The sequence below is a fragment of the Juglans regia genome, chromosome 1 (assembly GCF_001411555.2).
Source record: "Juglans regia cultivar Chandler chromosome 1, Walnut 2.0, whole genome shotgun sequence".
Lineage (NCBI taxonomy): Eukaryota > Viridiplantae > Streptophyta > Magnoliopsida > Fagales > Juglandaceae > Juglans > Juglans regia.
The window spans coordinates 22,667,364-22,684,864 of NC_049901.1; the positions used below are offsets into that span (position 1 = coordinate 22,667,364).

General features: G+C 39.1%; 1 protein-coding gene across 2 annotated transcripts; it reads left to right on the top strand.

Annotated features, from left to right (window-relative positions):
- Positions 1-1,122: 1,122 nt before the first annotated feature.
- LOC108986642 (putative E3 ubiquitin-protein ligase RING1a) lies at positions 1,123-15,664 on the top strand. Of its 2 annotated transcripts, XM_018959326.2 has the most exons (10): positions 1,123-1,565; positions 1,702-1,744; positions 4,120-4,178; positions 12,382-12,463; positions 12,546-12,666; positions 12,778-12,819; positions 13,304-13,825; positions 14,042-14,146; positions 14,970-15,197; positions 15,337-15,664. In XM_018959326.2, the coding sequence occupies exons 1-10, from the start codon at positions 1,250-1,252 to the stop codon at positions 15,367-15,369; spliced, it is 1,551 nt and encodes a 516-aa protein (XP_018814871.2). In that variant the 5' UTR covers positions 1,123-1,249; the 3' UTR covers positions 15,370-15,664. The 2 variants fall into 2 exon arrangements, with proteins under 2 accessions (XP_018814871.2, XP_018814872.2); XM_018959327.2 differs by lacking the exon at positions 15,337-15,664 and having other exon boundaries at positions 1,135-1,565; positions 14,938-15,054.
- The last annotated feature ends 1,837 nt before the right edge of the window (positions 15,665-17,501 follow it).

A 17,501-nucleotide genomic window follows, 5' to 3' on the forward strand; every position in this document is an offset into this window, starting at 1 on the left:
ATGCATCCTCATGCCTGTTGCTCCATGTGAACTTGCTGTCCATCCATTTCAAATCTGACAAATTCCCCTTCTCCAATACCCTTTTGAAGTTCTCCATAAGTTTCTCTTGTCTAGGCCTGCCCCTATCTTCTCATCTTGGGTTAGGATTTCATTGAAATCTCCTAACACACACCACCCTTGGAGGCCTCTTGGTTTTAAAGCTGAAAGTAACTCCCAAGCTTCAGCCCTTTTATGGGTTTCAGGGTGGCCATAGTAACAAGTTAGCAACCACCTCACATGGTATCCATGCATTTATATGTTTTTGGGTGTAGTTCAACACTTCTAATTGGACTCTGCTGCTCCATAGAAGAACTAAACCCCCTGGTGCCAGTGGAGTCCTTAAAGCAACATCTACTGATCCTTGGTCGACATCATTTATGGTTAAGACTAAGATGAAATTTGATCGCCTTTGAGCTCCCAACTTTTGTTTTTGATTAATAACAATATCCTTGGCAAATGCTTATGTAGTTGTTCGTCTTTCATAAATCTAAGAATTTCACCTCTGACTATGAAATGCGAATGCCTCCGACCGTTCCTGTTAATGATTATTCCGATCTCGAAGGCCAACACAATTGGACCGAAATCCTATGATATTATCCCATACTAATGTATATAGAGTGTATGCTTCCTTTGAACATAATTTATTCAAAGCAACAACATCGGAGGCACGACACGACCATTTAAGACCATGAACGCATCGCTGGTAGAAGGGACTAGTAGACTAGTACACACCAGGGGCGGACCTCTTTGCCTAACCCAAGACCCAATTATGAACTTTTTAACTGCAACAACTTAAATATATACTATTGGAGCTAGAATTACCACGGCTGCTGGGATAGACTTACCCTCCAATGGATATGTCCCCTAGTATTGGCAACAAATGTTTGTCTAATTTTGTGAATGTGCCCAGCACCCAGATCGATTCACCATCACCATGTGATGCTTTTTCTTGGCTTTGCCGTAACATTTTTTATTCCGAGCACCCACCTGTATTGTATTTGTATTTTGTATACAATTGCGAGAAGATACTTGTATATACGTGCGTATATATATTTATATAAAGTGAAAGGCTAGCCCATATAATTTCCCATCTCATTCTTCTTCCTACCTTCTCCTTCCTCTCGCTGTTCTCTCTTTCCAACAAAAACGCTCGCACGAAAAGGAAACAATAAAAAAGCTCTCTTCTCTCTGTCGCTCTGTGTTACTATCAATGCCTGCGCAGAAGCGTTCTCTGTCAGAGAATCTGGACGATGAAGAGCCTCATCACCAGCATACCGAGCAATCTCGGCCCGAACCAGAAGACGAAGATGATGTAGAAGGAGAAGGAGAAGGAGAAGAGCAGCAAGATGAAGAAAAAGAAGTCGAGGAAGAAGATGAAGAAGAAGTGGGTGGAGGAGGAGAAGAAGAAGAAGAAGAAGAAGAAGAAGAAGAGGAAGGAGATGATGATGAAGCGGAGGTTAAGCAACCTCATCAAGAACAAATGCTACATCAAGAAAACGATGAAGATGATGAAGATGAAGCAGAAGGTTAAGTATCTTAACGCTGTCTATCTTCTGCTTCATTTATTTTACATACGTGCTCCGTCTGGTCCGAAATTTGGTTTTTGTCATCTGGGTCCTGCTTTATTTTCGTGATTAGCTCAAGCTATTGCTGTATTTTCAGATTCTGAGGGCAGCCCATCTTCTATCTCCCAAGAAAAACCCGAGTACTCACTCTCTACCTCTCTCTCATTGTTTTGACTTTCCTCTGTTTCTTGTTTAATGTGTGATTCGTTTTATGATCGTGTATGTTGTTTTTGCCGCTGGATGGTGGCAGATTTTTCTCTTTTTCGAACACTTACGTTGGATATTTAGGCTCTTTTTTTGTTTATATGCTGTTTTCGTTTTGGGTATTGATGGGTTGTCTTATCGTTAACAGGGCGACAATGTATGTTAAAGAACATGAATGTTTTTTAATTTGGCATCGCTCTTTGTGTTTTGGTTCTACTTTGTGTAATGCGTTAGAGACTGTTGCATGTCGCGATCTGTTTCTTACTTGTGCACTAGTTACTTACCATCTAGTTATCATGAAGCTAAAATCTGAAAGTATATGAAAGCGTTTTGTTAACTCGTTAGAATTAAAGGTTTATGTCTTAATTGATCGTATACTGTTGGAATGATGCCTATTTGTTAGTATGCTTGGACGAACTCCAACTATGTGTTTGCTTGTAACCAAAATTTCTCTTTTTGCAGAGCATTCTTGTAATTAATTACCTTTTCTGAAGCACTTCCATGTCGTTGATTGTTTTAATGAGGTTAATTTAGATTTGGAATGTGATATTTCTGTACCATATATAATGCTTGAATCCAAATTTGCATTTATACAATATACATATATTCTGTTGTTTCTTCATTGTATTTGAAATGCTTAATTTATATTAAAATCTGCATCATTTGGATTTGGATAGTCAAGATGTAAGGAATTTGTTGCTGTTTATCCAAGTAATAGATCCCCTCGGTAATGTGATTATATATGTATTTGAATTGCCTGGTATGTACAATTTTTTCCCATTTTGTCTGCTTAATATATATTGTTTTTTTTTTTTTTGGAATTGTAGAGCAGAATGCATAGTAGGAAGCACCTGGCTTTTGACTATATCAGTCTTGGAAATATATGCATTTTATTGTGGTGATGACACCATGATACAAGAAAGAAATGTAGGAGGAAGGAGGAAGGTAATGGACGATTTGGTGGCATCTGAATGAATCATCGATTCTTGGGTGATCCCTCTGAATCAAAGGTCGGGATTGAACCTTATGGCCTTCATCTACTGCCAGATTGGGGTGCTATTACATTTACTTGGGAAATGAGTTGTAGACCGTCAGTACCATCTTTGGAGGGGACAAGCTATAGAGCCTTTCGCATTCCTCTATAGGATGGATAATATCAAAATTGTTACCTTGTCTGCCACCAACTCAAAATCAATGCTACTTCTCACTTTTTTATGGTCTCATATGACATCCCTTTGATTTGACACTCTCTTGTGCCGATTATGATCTTAATTCTGATGATAGATTCATGGTATTTGTTAAGATGCCAATACTCTCATGGTATTCAAAGTTCAAGAAACTTTTCTAACTTCGAAAGTGGAAACAAGCATCTCTACCTTTCTATCTCTGATGTCCAGACCCTTATGGCTTCCATCTTCAATGGGCATAAGAACTGTTTCTGATGTAAAGCTTGCTTCCCACCATTTTTAGTTGGGCATGAATGGGGCCAAAGTTTTGAAAGTTAAACGACGCAAATTGAAGAAGAAGTTGATTTAAGCAAGGATGTAGTGAGTGAATATCTTTAGGGGTTTTTGTGCTAATGTTGATGTTTGGAACAGCACTCATGATCCACAAAAAATGGGCTGGAAGCAAAGATCAGGATGTTAGTTCAGTTGTAACTGATGATTTAATTTCACCTTTGATGATTGGATTGATCATAGGCTCATGAGAACTTTTTTAATATTCCTTTAATCACAGCTATTGCCAATCTTCTATGTACTGCAGCCTTATAAGTAAATGATTTGAGTTACGAATGACAGCATAGAATCTAATCTTAAGAACAAAACTTGAGAAGTTTGTGAGATATGCGCCATACATGGTTGACATGAGGGAAGATGCCAACCAATGTCAAGATTGCCAGTTCCTCCCTTTAACTAGGGGCTTTAGTGAGAAAGAAAGGGAAGAAGACAAATCCTTTCCTTGAAAAAAACTCACAATGTTTGGATGGATTGCCAGGAGGCTGGAGGCAATGGCTGCATCTGGCACCCCATTATCAAGAAGCCATTAGTTTTCTGACTTTTAGAAGCTTATATCAATTAGTTATGTCTAGGAGTGTACTGAAAATCTAGCCATATTGCTAACACATAATTTCTTTAAAGAAAGGTTACTTTGTTTCTGCATTTTATCAATAAAGCCAAGAGATTTACATTCTCTTGATTCAAAAGGTTTGTGTGTACTATAATCAATCAAGTAGCCTGTATGAATTCTTACTGTATTCATGATTAACCAGGTGCAAAGTACTGATTCTATGTTCTTGTGTTTTCTCTTGCAGATTTGTTTTTGTACGACTGACGGACATTCGTAAAGATGTGCAGTGTCCTATCTGTCTTGGTATGTTTTGCTCTCAACATTGTGTGGTTAAAAATTATTCTGAGTTATGTTGGTGTGTTTTTCCACTTGACACCTATGAAAAATAAGTTTTGTTTCCACTAGAAACAATATGCTAGTTGGACACTTTTGCCCATAGAAAGGTTTGTATATGGAAAGAAAAACTCGGAAATCAGGGAATATCACTTTTCATGTTTAAGACATTATACTACTTATCAAAAAAATGTTTGAGACATTATACCAAGCAGCAAGAGGTCATATTATAAGTTGCTGCATTTTCTTTATTTTCTGCCATTGTTGTTTTTTTGGGTAAACTTATGTCATTGTTACTGGAATCAGAACCTATAAGTGTTGTTAAAAATAATGTTGAATGTACTGTAACAATCATAATCATACCAAAATTTTCCTGTCTTAGATCATCCACAAAAAGTCATGCTCAGCGTCAATGGCAGGAGTGGTTATTTGGTGTCTTTGTTTTCCTGTTACAATGTTAATAATGAATGTTACATATGAAGCCAGTGGCCATTTGTTTCGATTCCTATTTAAGATGCCTATTTTCATTTGTTGATGATGGGTGACCATATGGTACCCACCATCTGTCTCATCCCATTGCTCTATCTCGATTCCAAAGCACTCTGCAAAAATCTCAAATTGAATGCAGTAGTTTATTCACATGTATCTCAAACTCTTTTCTTTTGTAAGTAATAAAAATTCATTAACAAAATCAAAAGGCACAATCCAAGTACACAAGATGTATACGAGAAAGACACCTATCTAGAAAGGGAAGAAGACACAAGAAAATAATGGAAACTAAGCCCATTAAAGTTCATAGAATCTGTCCAAAAGGAGGAGAGTATTGAAAAAGAATGTCCTAAGACTTGAAATTTTTATCATCTCTCTCTCTCCAAATACACCATAAGTAGGGGCCATTTCCCAAAATTCTGCAATTTGTGGGCAGCCACCTATCCCCTCTCCAAGAGTAAAAAAGATCCACATCTTTCTAGGCATGACCCAAGCCAAGCCAACCTAGCTTAAAAAACCACTCTATGAAGCACTAGCCACCTCTCAATGGAATAAGAGGTGATCTATGGACTCCTCACTCTTCTTACATATGCATCACCAATAAATCATAACATGTTTTATTCTTAGATTATCCATGGTGAGAAACTTTCCTAGAGAGGTCATCCAAGCAAAGCAGCTCTCAAAGGTACCTTAGATTGCCATATATTCTTCCTAGGAATTTGACTACTATCATGGGAAATAAGCGCCTTATAAAAAGAACAAACATTGAACATCCCTTTCTTGGAAGGAGCCCAAAGGAGGTTATCTTCACCTCCTTGTCTCAAAGTAATGGAGTTTATTGGATTAAGAAGGCAGTAGAGGCTTTTACCTCTGATCATGAGCTTCTTAGATAAGGCTAACATTCCATTGGTGGAAATCACTAGATATCTCCATATTTTCTACAATAAAAGAGTCCTTAACATGAAGAACACCAGACATTTGGAAAAGCTTCCTTGTGAGTCCTACCACCACATCATACATTGTGCCGGAATCAAATCTTGTCTCTGTCTCCCATTTCAAATATTTGTATCTCAAACTCTAACCAAAACTAACTTGGCAAGGAATCATATGGTCAGTTTACATGTGAATGAGTGAGAGGCCAACTAGGATGTGACTTGGTAGTGAGAAATAATGCAGTGACTACTGAATTAGCAAACATGTGGCCTTGCCAGAATAAAAATGTTGATGAAGATCACTGTAACTAATTGCATATTTGCTAGAATGTGGCTTACTCCACGTACTTTGATGGGATAATAAACTTAGTCAAAATTTGATATGAAGCACTTTGCTGTTTTGTTTGCAAGTCCAGTTGCACTCATTCTCCTGCCCCCTCCTCAATGTGAATGAGTCATCAAAAAGCAATCCTCAAAGGTAGACTAACGATTTATACTTCTTTTTCGCATCGTTTCACCTGTTTTCAAATTATTATTATATATCAAAATGAATTTAATAAGTCTCTTTGTCCTACCCATCTCTCTCGATAATGACCAAATCTGGTGATTCTCATTGGAGATAACCTCTTCTTCATCCTTATTCTCTATGGATATTTTCCTTACCAGGAGCACCTCTTTCTAAATCATGGGCCTTTGTATGTTGGTTTTTAATTGAATAAAAATTGTTTGAGGTTTGTAAGGAGTGAATCATAGTGGTCCATATCACAGAGAGGAGTAAGGGTAGGAGATGCAGTCAATGGGTATACTGATGCAGGTTGAAGAAAGTAAGGGCTATGTGAAGTTTTCTCGAGTTGGAAACAAAGTATTTTTATTCAGTTGGTTTTCGCTGGAATTTATGGCCCTAATGTTGATTCGGAGAGAAGGTCATTGTGGGAAGAATTGGCGGGGCTTCTTAGTTGGTGGGAGTTACCAAGCTATATGGGGGGACTAACTCATTTCCTGAGTGAAAGATCGGGTGTGTCCCACATCACTCCTACCATGAGGGAGTTTTCTGATTTCATTTCGGAACATAAGCTTATGGATATTCCATTAACTGGAGGTACGTTTACTTGGTCCAACAACCGAGAATTCCTATCTTGGTCGAGAATTGATAGGTTTTTGTTAACTCTTGATTGAGAGTTGCATTATCCGGATGTAACTCAAAGGAGACTACCTAGATTATGCTCTGATCACTTCCCCATCATTCTAGATTGTGGAGGCATCCAAGGCGGTAGAATGTATTTTAAATTTGAGAATATGTGGCTTAAATCTGACGGTTTTGTAGACAGGGTTAGACAATGGTGGTCTACTTACAATTTCCAAGGCTCTCTAAGCTTCATAATGGCAAGAAAGTTAAAAGCGCTGAAACAGACTCAAGTAATGGAATGAACAAGTTTTTGGTAATTTGATACAACAAAGGCGCTTTCTTTTGGAGGAGCTGCAGGGCTTGAGGGGGAGGAGGCATGAAGTCTCTCTGAATCTGAGAGAACCCGCAAAAGCCAGGTATTCATAGAACAGAGTAACATTGTTGGAGGAGATCTCTTGGTGATAAAAATCAAGCGCACTATGGCTCAAGGAGGGAGATAAGTGCACGAAGTTCTTCTGTAGGGTGGCTAATTCTCATATGAGGAATAAAACTATTGATATGTTGGTGGGAGATGGTGCAGTGTCCACTAGGGGTGTGCAAAATTCCGACTCCGTCCGACTTCCGCTCCAACTCCGACTTCGACTTCGTCGGAGTCATCGGAATTCGGAGTCGGAATTCGGAGTAGCTCCGAATATCTATTCGGAGTCGGAGTCGGAGTCGGAGCTCCAAGAAGCTCCGATTCCGACTCCGAAATTTTTTTTACTGTACACTTTCGCTCGAGCGAGGTGTCGAGCGCAAGTCGAGCACACGTTGTATTGAACATTGGCTCGAGCGATATGTCGAGCGGAAGTCGAGCGAACTTCTCTGGAAGAGTTCTGCTCGAGCGACAGGTCGAGCGGAAGTCGAGCGAACCTCTTACAAAGAGGTTCGCTCGAGCGAAAGTCGAGCGGAAGTCGAGCGAACCTCGAGCGCACGTCGAGCTCCGATCTTATGTCGGAGCTCCGATAGGAGGTCGGACCTCCGATCGGAGTCGGACTCCGACTCCAGTTCGGAGTCGGAGTCGGAGCTCCAATTTGGCTCCGACTCTTGTCGGAGTCGGAGGTCGAAAACGAGCACTCCGACTCCGTCGGAGTCGGAGCCCAGCCCTAGTGTCCACGGATCAATTAGTCATCAAGAACCACATTGTGCAGTATTAACAACATCTACTATCTGATCAACACACTTGGTGCCTGAAAGTGGATGATTTAACTTTTTTAGCATTAGATTAGCAGTGCGCAAGGTGGCTAGAGAGGCCTTTTGAGGAGGATGAAGTGGGTAAAGTAATCCGTGGCATGGCTAGTGACAAGGCTCCAAACCCTAACGGTTTTACCATGGGTTTCTTCCAAGCTTGTTTGGAAGTGATCAAGGGCGACCTTATGCTGGTCTTTCAAGATTTTCATACTAATGCCAATTTTGAAAAAAGCCTTAATGCTACTTTCCTAGCACTCATTCCCAAAAAGATGGGATCTGTGGATGTTATAGACTATTGTCTCATTAGCCTTGTGAATGGGGTTTTCAAGATCTTTTCTAAAGTGTTAGCGAATCGATTGGGTATGGTGATGAAAAAGGTAATTTCGAAGCCATAGAATGCCTTTGTCAAAGGTAGACAAATTCTAGATTCGGTCATAATTGCAAATGAAGTTTTGGATGGTCGACTCAAATCTAAAGAACCCTGGTTACTTTATAAATTAGACATGGAGAAAGTCTATGATCACGTCAACTAGAAGTTCCTACTTTATTTACTTGCAAGATGTGGCTTTGGGGAGACATGACAGAAATGGGTAGAGTTTTGCATCTCTACAATTCAATTCTCTATCCAAGTGAATGGCTCTCTGGTGGGTTTATTTGACTCCTCCCGTGGTTTGAAACAAGGTGACCCGTTCTCTCCTTTACTTTTTTTATTCGTCATAGAAGCTCTTAGTAAGATGATTGTGGGTCTTGTGGAATGTGGGTATATTTGTGGTTTTGCGGTAGGGAATGGTGATTATGGTTCTATGGATATTTCTCACTTGCTTTTTGCTGACGATACTCTTTGTGCAGCAAATTTCGAGAATATCCAATCTTTGAGGGCTCAACTTCTTAGTTTTGAAGTTGTCTCAGGCTTGAGAGTTAATCTCTCTTAAGTCTGAATTGGTTCCAGTGGGGGCTGTCCTTGACGGAGAATTTTGCCTCTCTATTGGGTTGGAAGGTATCATCTTTACCCTTGAAGTATCTTGGCTTACCATTGGGTACTCCCTTTAAATCGGAGAGGATTTTGAATGGTGTGGTTGAAAAGGTGGAGCGCAAATTGGCTTTTTGGAAATGGTTGTACTTGTCTAAAGGTGGTAGACTTACTTTGATTAAAAGCACTCTTTCTAACCTACCCACCTATTCTCTGTCCTTGCTCCCGCTCCCATAAAGGTTGCCAACCATATAGAGAAGCTACAATGAGACTTCTTGTGGAGTGGATTGGGGGGAAGAGTTCAAATTCCACTTGGTTAATTGGTCACTTTATGTATCCCAATTTCTGGGGGTGGTTTGGGGATTCAGAACTTGATGAATTCAACTAAATCCTGTTGGGTAAATGGTTGTGGAGATACTAGAATGAAAGGGGGGCCCTATGGAAGTCCGTTATAGATTCAAAGTTTGGGGAGGCTTGGGGAGGATGGGGCTCGAATGAGCTTCGTGGCACATATGGGGTGAGTTTGTGGAAATACATTAAGAGACACTGGGAAATCTTTCGAAGACATGAACATATTGTGGTGGGTGACGACTCTGGTATCGGATTTTAGAATGACAAATGGTGGGGTGAACGTAGCCTCCATTTTTGAGATTGCACGAGACAAGGATGCAATGATAGCCAATCTCTTGGTCTTTTTTGGTGGCTCCCCTCAATGGACTGTAGAATTCATTAGGGCAGCCCAAGACTGGGAGATGGAGACTATCTCAGAGTTCTATGAGGCATTGTATTTTATAAGCATGACAGAGGGTACCATAGATAAGATGAGTTGGAGCTCCTCCAAGAAAGGTAAATTCACGGTCAAATCATTTTACCAAGTTCTAACGAGCCCTGGAATGACCATGTTCCCATGGAAAAGTATATGGCAGACAAAAGCTCATTCAAAAGCAGTTTTTTCTCGCATGTACAACATCTTTGGACAAGATTCTCACCACAATAGTTTAAGGAAACTTCGGGTAATGGTGTTGGACTGGTGTTGTATGTGTAAGAAGAAAGGTGAATCGGTAGATCTTTTGTTTTTGCATTGCCAAGTGGCCAAGACCATGTGGGATGATTTTTTCGCGAGAATTGGATTGTTATGGGTCATGTCTTTTAGACTGATGGACTTCCTTACAAGCTGGAGAGGCCTTCAAGGCAACTCACAAGTGGCAGCGATTTGGAGAATGGTTCCTATATGTATGTGTTGGTGCATTTGGCGGGAGAGAAATGATAGGAGCTTTGAAGACCGTGAGAGAACAATGGATGAGCTTAAAGTTTTTTTTTTTTCAAAAACTTTGTTCTTATGGGTGGGGGCTATCGTTTGTAATGGGCTAAATGTCTATGATCTCCTACTTTCAATTGTACACTCTAATTAGGTTATTCTCATGTATACTCCATGTGTACTTGGGCTTTGCCTACTTCTATGAATAAAACTTCTTGATTACCTATAAAAAAAAATGTTGGAGGTGGCAGTCAGCAAGAATCTTTGGTATGCTAGAATGAAGAGGCCCTAGTAGATGGCATGGTTTTTGCCATGAAATCCAGCGATTTGTTGTCTTGTTCCACTCTTTCCTTGGGGTATATATAAATATGAAGAATTTGTACAAGCTTTCACATCTTGGGGGGTATTATCAAGTGGAGATGATGAAACAAAAAGACCACTTGTTGCCCCGCTGGTCAAGCAGTCGTATGCGGTGGCTTTGGGTGGACTAGGTCAAGCCTTGGCAAGTCATTTTTTCTAACAGGAGCAAAATGGGTAATAAGGAAGGTGAAGTACCATAGGCATGGGTAGAAAATGAAGGCTGCAGAAGATGATTGACTTGTTCGTAGCTTGAGTCCATATTTTATGCAACAGGAGAACGCAATGGTGTTCTTGATGGTGGCACTGCTGAAAGTGAGATGAGCAGTGTACTATATGAAAATTCACTTGATTGAAATGCAAAAGGATGTCATCCGTTCATTAAGGAAGGTGGACTCGAGCTTGGGCTTGGGCTTTGCTGAAAGTGTATTTGTGCAACCCACTGAGAAGGAGCCCATAGGTGATAAAGTCACCCTCTTCAGACAAAGGGAATAGTAAAGTTGCAGGAAACTCCTTGCCGAGAGCTTGTACACCCCTGGGATTAGTCAGAACTTTGTCCCGCACACAGTGCCAATGAAAAAAAATGGATTAATAAAGGTTATATTGAAAGATGGGAAACAAGGCCCAAGGGAGATGAGTGGGCCAAGAATTTGTAAGCTCGACGAAGGAAAAAACAAAAGTAGACTCAACTTGTTTACCAACAAAACTGGCCCAAGAATGAGTGGCAGGTCAAAAGCTGATTTGGGTCTGATATGTTCAACATGGGGTTTTCGTCTGGTCTTGATGCTGGGACACCTGAAGCTTTGAAACCTCAGTCAGGGGTGAACCAGAAAGCATTGCTGGTGGGTGGAGCGGCTTCGATTAGTTTACCATTGGATGCTTTGTCAGTTTGGTTCGATCTCAGTGAACAGACCCTCTCAAACTGAGGACTGAACCGGTTGGCCTAAAGAAAATCTGCACCGAAGACCGGACCAAACTGAGCCAACAAAAGGGGCTCTAACCAATCAGTTCAGGCCAGTTTGCTCGGTCCATCAGGGATTTTGAACACCCCTAGTTTTTTATTGGGGGACTGTTTGTGGCATAGGAAAGCTCTTTTTAAGTTTCACTGTGAATTCATGAGGAAATTGGCCAAATACTGGTGAGGATTTATAATGAGAATCAAGAAAAAGCTAGTTATATCCACCTTTCCCAGTGAAAACTGAATGTTATATTTGAAGGAAGGGCTGTGGAGATTGGTTATATTGGAGGTAAAATTTTCAACTGATGGAATGTGCAGTAATGATTTTTCATCTCTATATATGTACATAGTAGTTAGTACCCTTCCAAAATCTTGCTTATTGTCTGTGAGTCAAGTAGAAGATAAGATGAACATGCTTTATCTGAAATTCTGAGTTTGTGCGTTATCATTCAAACAATGTTCAAAGTGCTTATTGCAATGAAGAAATTTGAACTTCCACGAAAAGGGAGAAAAAAAAAAAGAACAAGGGTGTCTTTAGGTTAAAGGGGATGGGATTTCTAGTTTTATTTCACCTTCACATGGATTTCTTGTTTGACTTGTTGAAGAATTAAGACTACTAGTTTATCAACTTGGAGTCCCTTTATTCTAGAAGTTTTGATCCAATTCGGAAGCTATGCTCACATTTGTTGACTGTGGTACTACTGGGAAGACTGCATATTTTTGTCAACCAGCCAGTTCTGGTTTAACCATGACCTCTGTAGCTCATTGTATCCTCTCCACCCCCAAAGAAAAAAAAAATTGCTTTTTTTCATTCTGGTAAAAGAATCATCAATCATATCTGTTGCCTGGACAGGGATTATTAAAAAAACCCGAACTGTAATGGAATGCCTTCACCGCTTTTGCCGGGAATGCATTGACAAATCAATGCGAATGGGGTAAGTAACATTGGTCCATTCAAGTCTCATCTTTATTTGATTCTGATTTACTCAACATGCGTTTTCATTCATTACTTTTCAGGAATAATGAGTGTCCTGCTTGCCGCACACATTGTGCCAGTAGACGCTCTTTGAGAGATGATCCAAACTATGATGCCCTAATTGCAGCTCTATATCCAGATATTGATAAGTATGAGGCAGAGGTATGGTTGATTGGTATTAGCTATGTGGTTGACTGTATCTGATAGTTTTTATTTGTTTATTTTCTTTTGGTTTTCAAATCAACCACTAACTTGCTGAGAATCTAATTTCAGGAATTGGCATTTCATGAAGAGGAGAGGACACGTAATAAGCAGGTCAGGGTCACACAACCATGCATATAATGATGCAAACATGATTTTTGCCGTTTATCACACGCATCAATCATTCTCATAAAACTATGGCTGCTGACTATGTTGAGAATTTCAGTTCTGGAACACGAGAAGTGTTCTACTGTTCTTGTAATGGATGCTGTGCTCATTAAATACCTTATTCTTCTCTGTCTGTCTCTCTCTCTCTACACAGACATACATATAGATATTTATGTACACACACACACACATTTGCATATAATCTGTTGACTAGATTATGTGAGGAATGTCTAGACATAAATACCAACCTTACCAAACATTTATTGGCCACTGTTAACATTACTTTTTATGCTTACCTTCTGATAATGTGATTTTACAAGTGAGCATTCTTTACTGGATAAATAGACTCAAAAAGGCATCACGTTGTTTCAGGATGGTGGATTAGTGCTGGATTTGTTATCAATGTGTTGTTTAATGCTTTTTTGAACAGATTCAAGCGTCGATTGCCCAAATTTTTCAACGACAATCAGAAGCTTTAGTTAAGAGACGCACGGGTAAAGATACAGGAGGTCCATTTATGACAAGATTGCAGCGCGGTAGTCGGACTGCTCATTCAAGGAGACGAAACTGCCGAGGCATTGAACTTCAAGGATCTGAGGATAATGAAGACGAAAATGATAACAAGGATTCATCCTCTGCTGATGAACGATGTACAGAGGTCAGGCAAAAAAGGCGCAAGAGACGGGCAGGAATCAGGTCATCTCTGCCTTCCTCATCAGCAGCCAATTCAGATGTTGGGTGCACTGAAAATGATTTAGATGTCAGCAGAGAAAACAGAGGAATATCTCCTGGGCTTGTTTGGAACTCTGAAATGCTTGCTTGGGGCCGGGCTGGTACCCGGAGTCACACAAGGTACGGGAATGCTAGCAGCTGCAGCAGTAAGAGTGCCCAAAATGCCCGCTTGTCTAAGTTGGTTGATTATCTCCGGAGCTTAGAGGAGAACAACGACGAGGTATAGAAGGGTCTGTTGCACTGTATGTATGACTTGGGTTCATTGGCATTAAGTTCCACTTGGAGATTGCTAAATAATACATCCACCGAGTGATGGAATAAAATTTATGAAGTCATTGCCTTTCACTGAGCACCTCAGTAACCCAATTTGGGTCACCACTCCTTTTATCTTTTCTATTAATATCCTCCATTGTTCAAGTCTCTTCTTTGTTTGCAGTCAGATGTTCATCTCATGCTTATTTCTCTGGACAAGGAAACACCAAGTTTGCAGCAGCCACACCTTTGCTGTCGGCCAAGTTTGTCTGTTAAACACCTATGTGAAGTAAGCTTTATGTCGCAGTACCTTATTCTTAGACTGCTAGCTTGTAGAAGTAAATTTTTGTGTTGCGATTCTGAAATACTTTTGCTACTTGGAGATTAGAATTAATTCTTGAAAATGAAGTTATTCTTTTTCTTTTGGACAAATAAAAACAACTTAATCAGGAAGTATGCTCGAGTTCACAGGAAGTACATTGGAACTTCTCCTAAAGAAATTCCAAGGAAGCTGAACCCCGTCAAAACCTAAGCTTTTTATTAGAAGAATTTTCCTTGTCTGAGTATCACTATAGTTACCTCATTTTATTTTTATGTCATGCATTCTGTAGTTGCTATTGTAGATCACCTCTTAGAAACAAAGGAAATGGTGTTACATGTAATGCAGGTCAAAGGTTTAGTGGGATACGTTTGGGTCCAGGATACACTTGACCTGAGTTGGTTGCAATGAATGTATAAATAGACATGGATAGACAGAAGCTTTGAAGCTTTTGCAGCTGTAGTATTGTCCAGAACTAGCCACAAAGTAATTCATGGCTTCTAGCTCACTGCCTGACTATGAAATTCTGAGTTAAGCTAGACCTATAGTATAATTCTCTTCTGATGCTTATTATTTTTAATTTTGAGGATGGCTCTGGTCCACCTGTGGAATTTGGACCTGCTCAACCTTTGACATGAATTGAACTTTTTTAATTTTGCCGTGTTACCACTTCTGGATGCGTTCTTCACATGGAAATGTCAGTCAATGCTTGTTCTCTTTGACATTACATCATATTCAGCTGTCACCCCTAACTCTTGTAGTGCTTGTATATTTTGTTATGCATATGATGCAGTACATTGCTCGACGGACGCCTTTACAAGCTGACGACATTGAAATATGGGCCCTAAAAGGGCAAGACACTTTGGGTGGGTTTAAATCCAATAGCATTTTGGAAAATGCAGATGATCTAGATCCTGTGCCCATGCTGGTTGATCCATGCAAGGACCAGCTACAACTTCTGCAACAGCACGAAGATTTGGGAAGGCTTAAAGCCACATACATTTCCAGCATGAACCATTTGGTAAGCTTTTTCATACTTTTCATATGGCACTTTGTTGTACAAATACTGATCTTTGACTTTTGATGCTCTTGAAAACTGTTAGAATTCCCTTGCATTGATAGTTCAAACAATCCCTAAAATTATACTCCTGCTCTTTCAGATTTTAGCGTACCGGCCGAAGCAGACTGGTTAATTTTCCAAGACTTGCCAGCATTCTAGAATCGTAGAAGTTCATCTCATTTGCTGTTGATAAGAGAGCTAGTAGTAGATGATAGTCATAGAGAGGTCACGGGATGAATTGAACCTATTTGAAGGATTTTTCCAGTTACATCGTTGATAATGTAAATCTATCCCGATTAATAATTTTAAGAAATCAACACAACAGCTTTCTTTATCATACAGTTTTCTTTTTGTTTTCTGAGGTTTCATTTGATAGTTGCCGGACATTTTATTGTATACTCGTGCTTGTTTATTGATGCCATTTTTTACATACTCTTGCAAATTTTTCCTAGTAGAAAGTAGCTTTGCTGTAAAACAACTGGCCAAGCAAATCTTTTTTAGTATCAATGGAATGATGATGGCATAGAAGAAAAATGATGAAATGCTTCCTATTACATCTACTCGGACTAGGATTTGCATAACTGTGATTCATGAAAAGGTGCTCCCTTTTCTGTATGGGCAAGATAGCAATTTAATTAAGCTAGAGGGTAGTACAAGTACTGGTAGGGAGACACCAAACAAGTTCACGTCAGTCGACAAATAAAAAAACAGCAATAAAAAATGGCTCTAGGTAGATTGGGCTGATCTCAAGTTTCTTAGCATGAAGCTAAAACAATATCACCACTAATTGGGTGATGTTTGGCGCAATAGAGTGGATCCTTGTTGAGGTAGTTGTTGAACACTAGTTTTACGTTGTTGGATGCAAAAGAATGAAATGCCAGGAAAGACGGAACACAAAAGACAGTTAAATTTAGTGGTGTAAATTGGTCGGTCAGGTCCAATTATTTTATTTTTTATTTTTTTTTTCAAATTAAATAAATTACTAAAAATATTTTATTTAAATTATTAAATTAAAGTTAAGTGAATTATTAATGTGTATTATATCACTAACTCATTAAAAAAAAATTTTATATGTTCAATAATAATAAATTAGATGAAAATCACATAATTAATTATACAATTATTATATAAAATAATATAAATAATATATTTAAAAATTAAAAATATTTATTTTTCCAATTCGGTCGGTCCGATCCAAGGAAACCCCACCCCGGGACCGGACCGAAGATTGAAAGTTGAGAAATCCTTGGACTGAGACTAACCGGTCCAAGCTTCAGTCTGGTCCGGTCCGGACCGACTAGCTTTCACCCCTAGTTAAATTGCATCGAAGAGCATCCCACATGTGTGTTGAAGAAAATTGAGCGATACAATAATCTGAAATGAATGCAACTTTGAAGTGTGTAGAACGTTATCTTTAAGGTAATAATTGCCTCTCTTGAAAGAGTTGCTACTGAGTTACAAACAATTCATCTCTATAATACAATAAAGTCACCAACTGCAGACAGTAATTCTAAAGTTTTCCTTCAAAGTTTCTCTGCAAAATTGTGTATGCGATTGAAAATAATGGGAGAATAAAATGCTTAAATTCTTGGGTTACATCATTTATTTATAGAGAATGAAGTCACATCTTGTGAAACGACACAACATATAACTTATGACATGTCTCAAGCTAATATGTCTATATTTTCTATTATAGACTTTACCATAAGCCCTAGATATATTAACTTGACTATCACAGCATACAAAAGTGACTGACATCGGTTGTGGCCATAATTTTATTTCAAATAGCAAATTTCTTAACAATCTACCTCTTTGCCCGCTGCCACGAAGGCTACAAATTAAAATTCCATCGTGGAATGTGGAATACATGTCTGTTTCTTAGAGGCTCGTGAAACAACTTCACTACCAAGAGTGAAAACCCAACCAGACGTAGCCTTGTGATTACTTGCATTAATAATCTAGTTAGCATTACAATATCCTTCTACTACAACAAAAAAATTGATATAATACAGTTCTAACGAATTAGTTCTTTTAGGTATCTAAGGACTCTACAAATTACCTTCCAATGTTCCCTACTAGGATTACCTGTATATTTAGAAAGTTTGCATACTGCAAAAGAAATATCTAGCCTAGTGCAATGCATTACATTACTACCAATTGCACTAGCATATTCTAAATAAACAACTACTTTGCTAGCATTTAATTTAAATGAAGAATTGTATGAGATGTTTGCTTCTTTAATTTCTAAATGTTGAAATTTAAAAA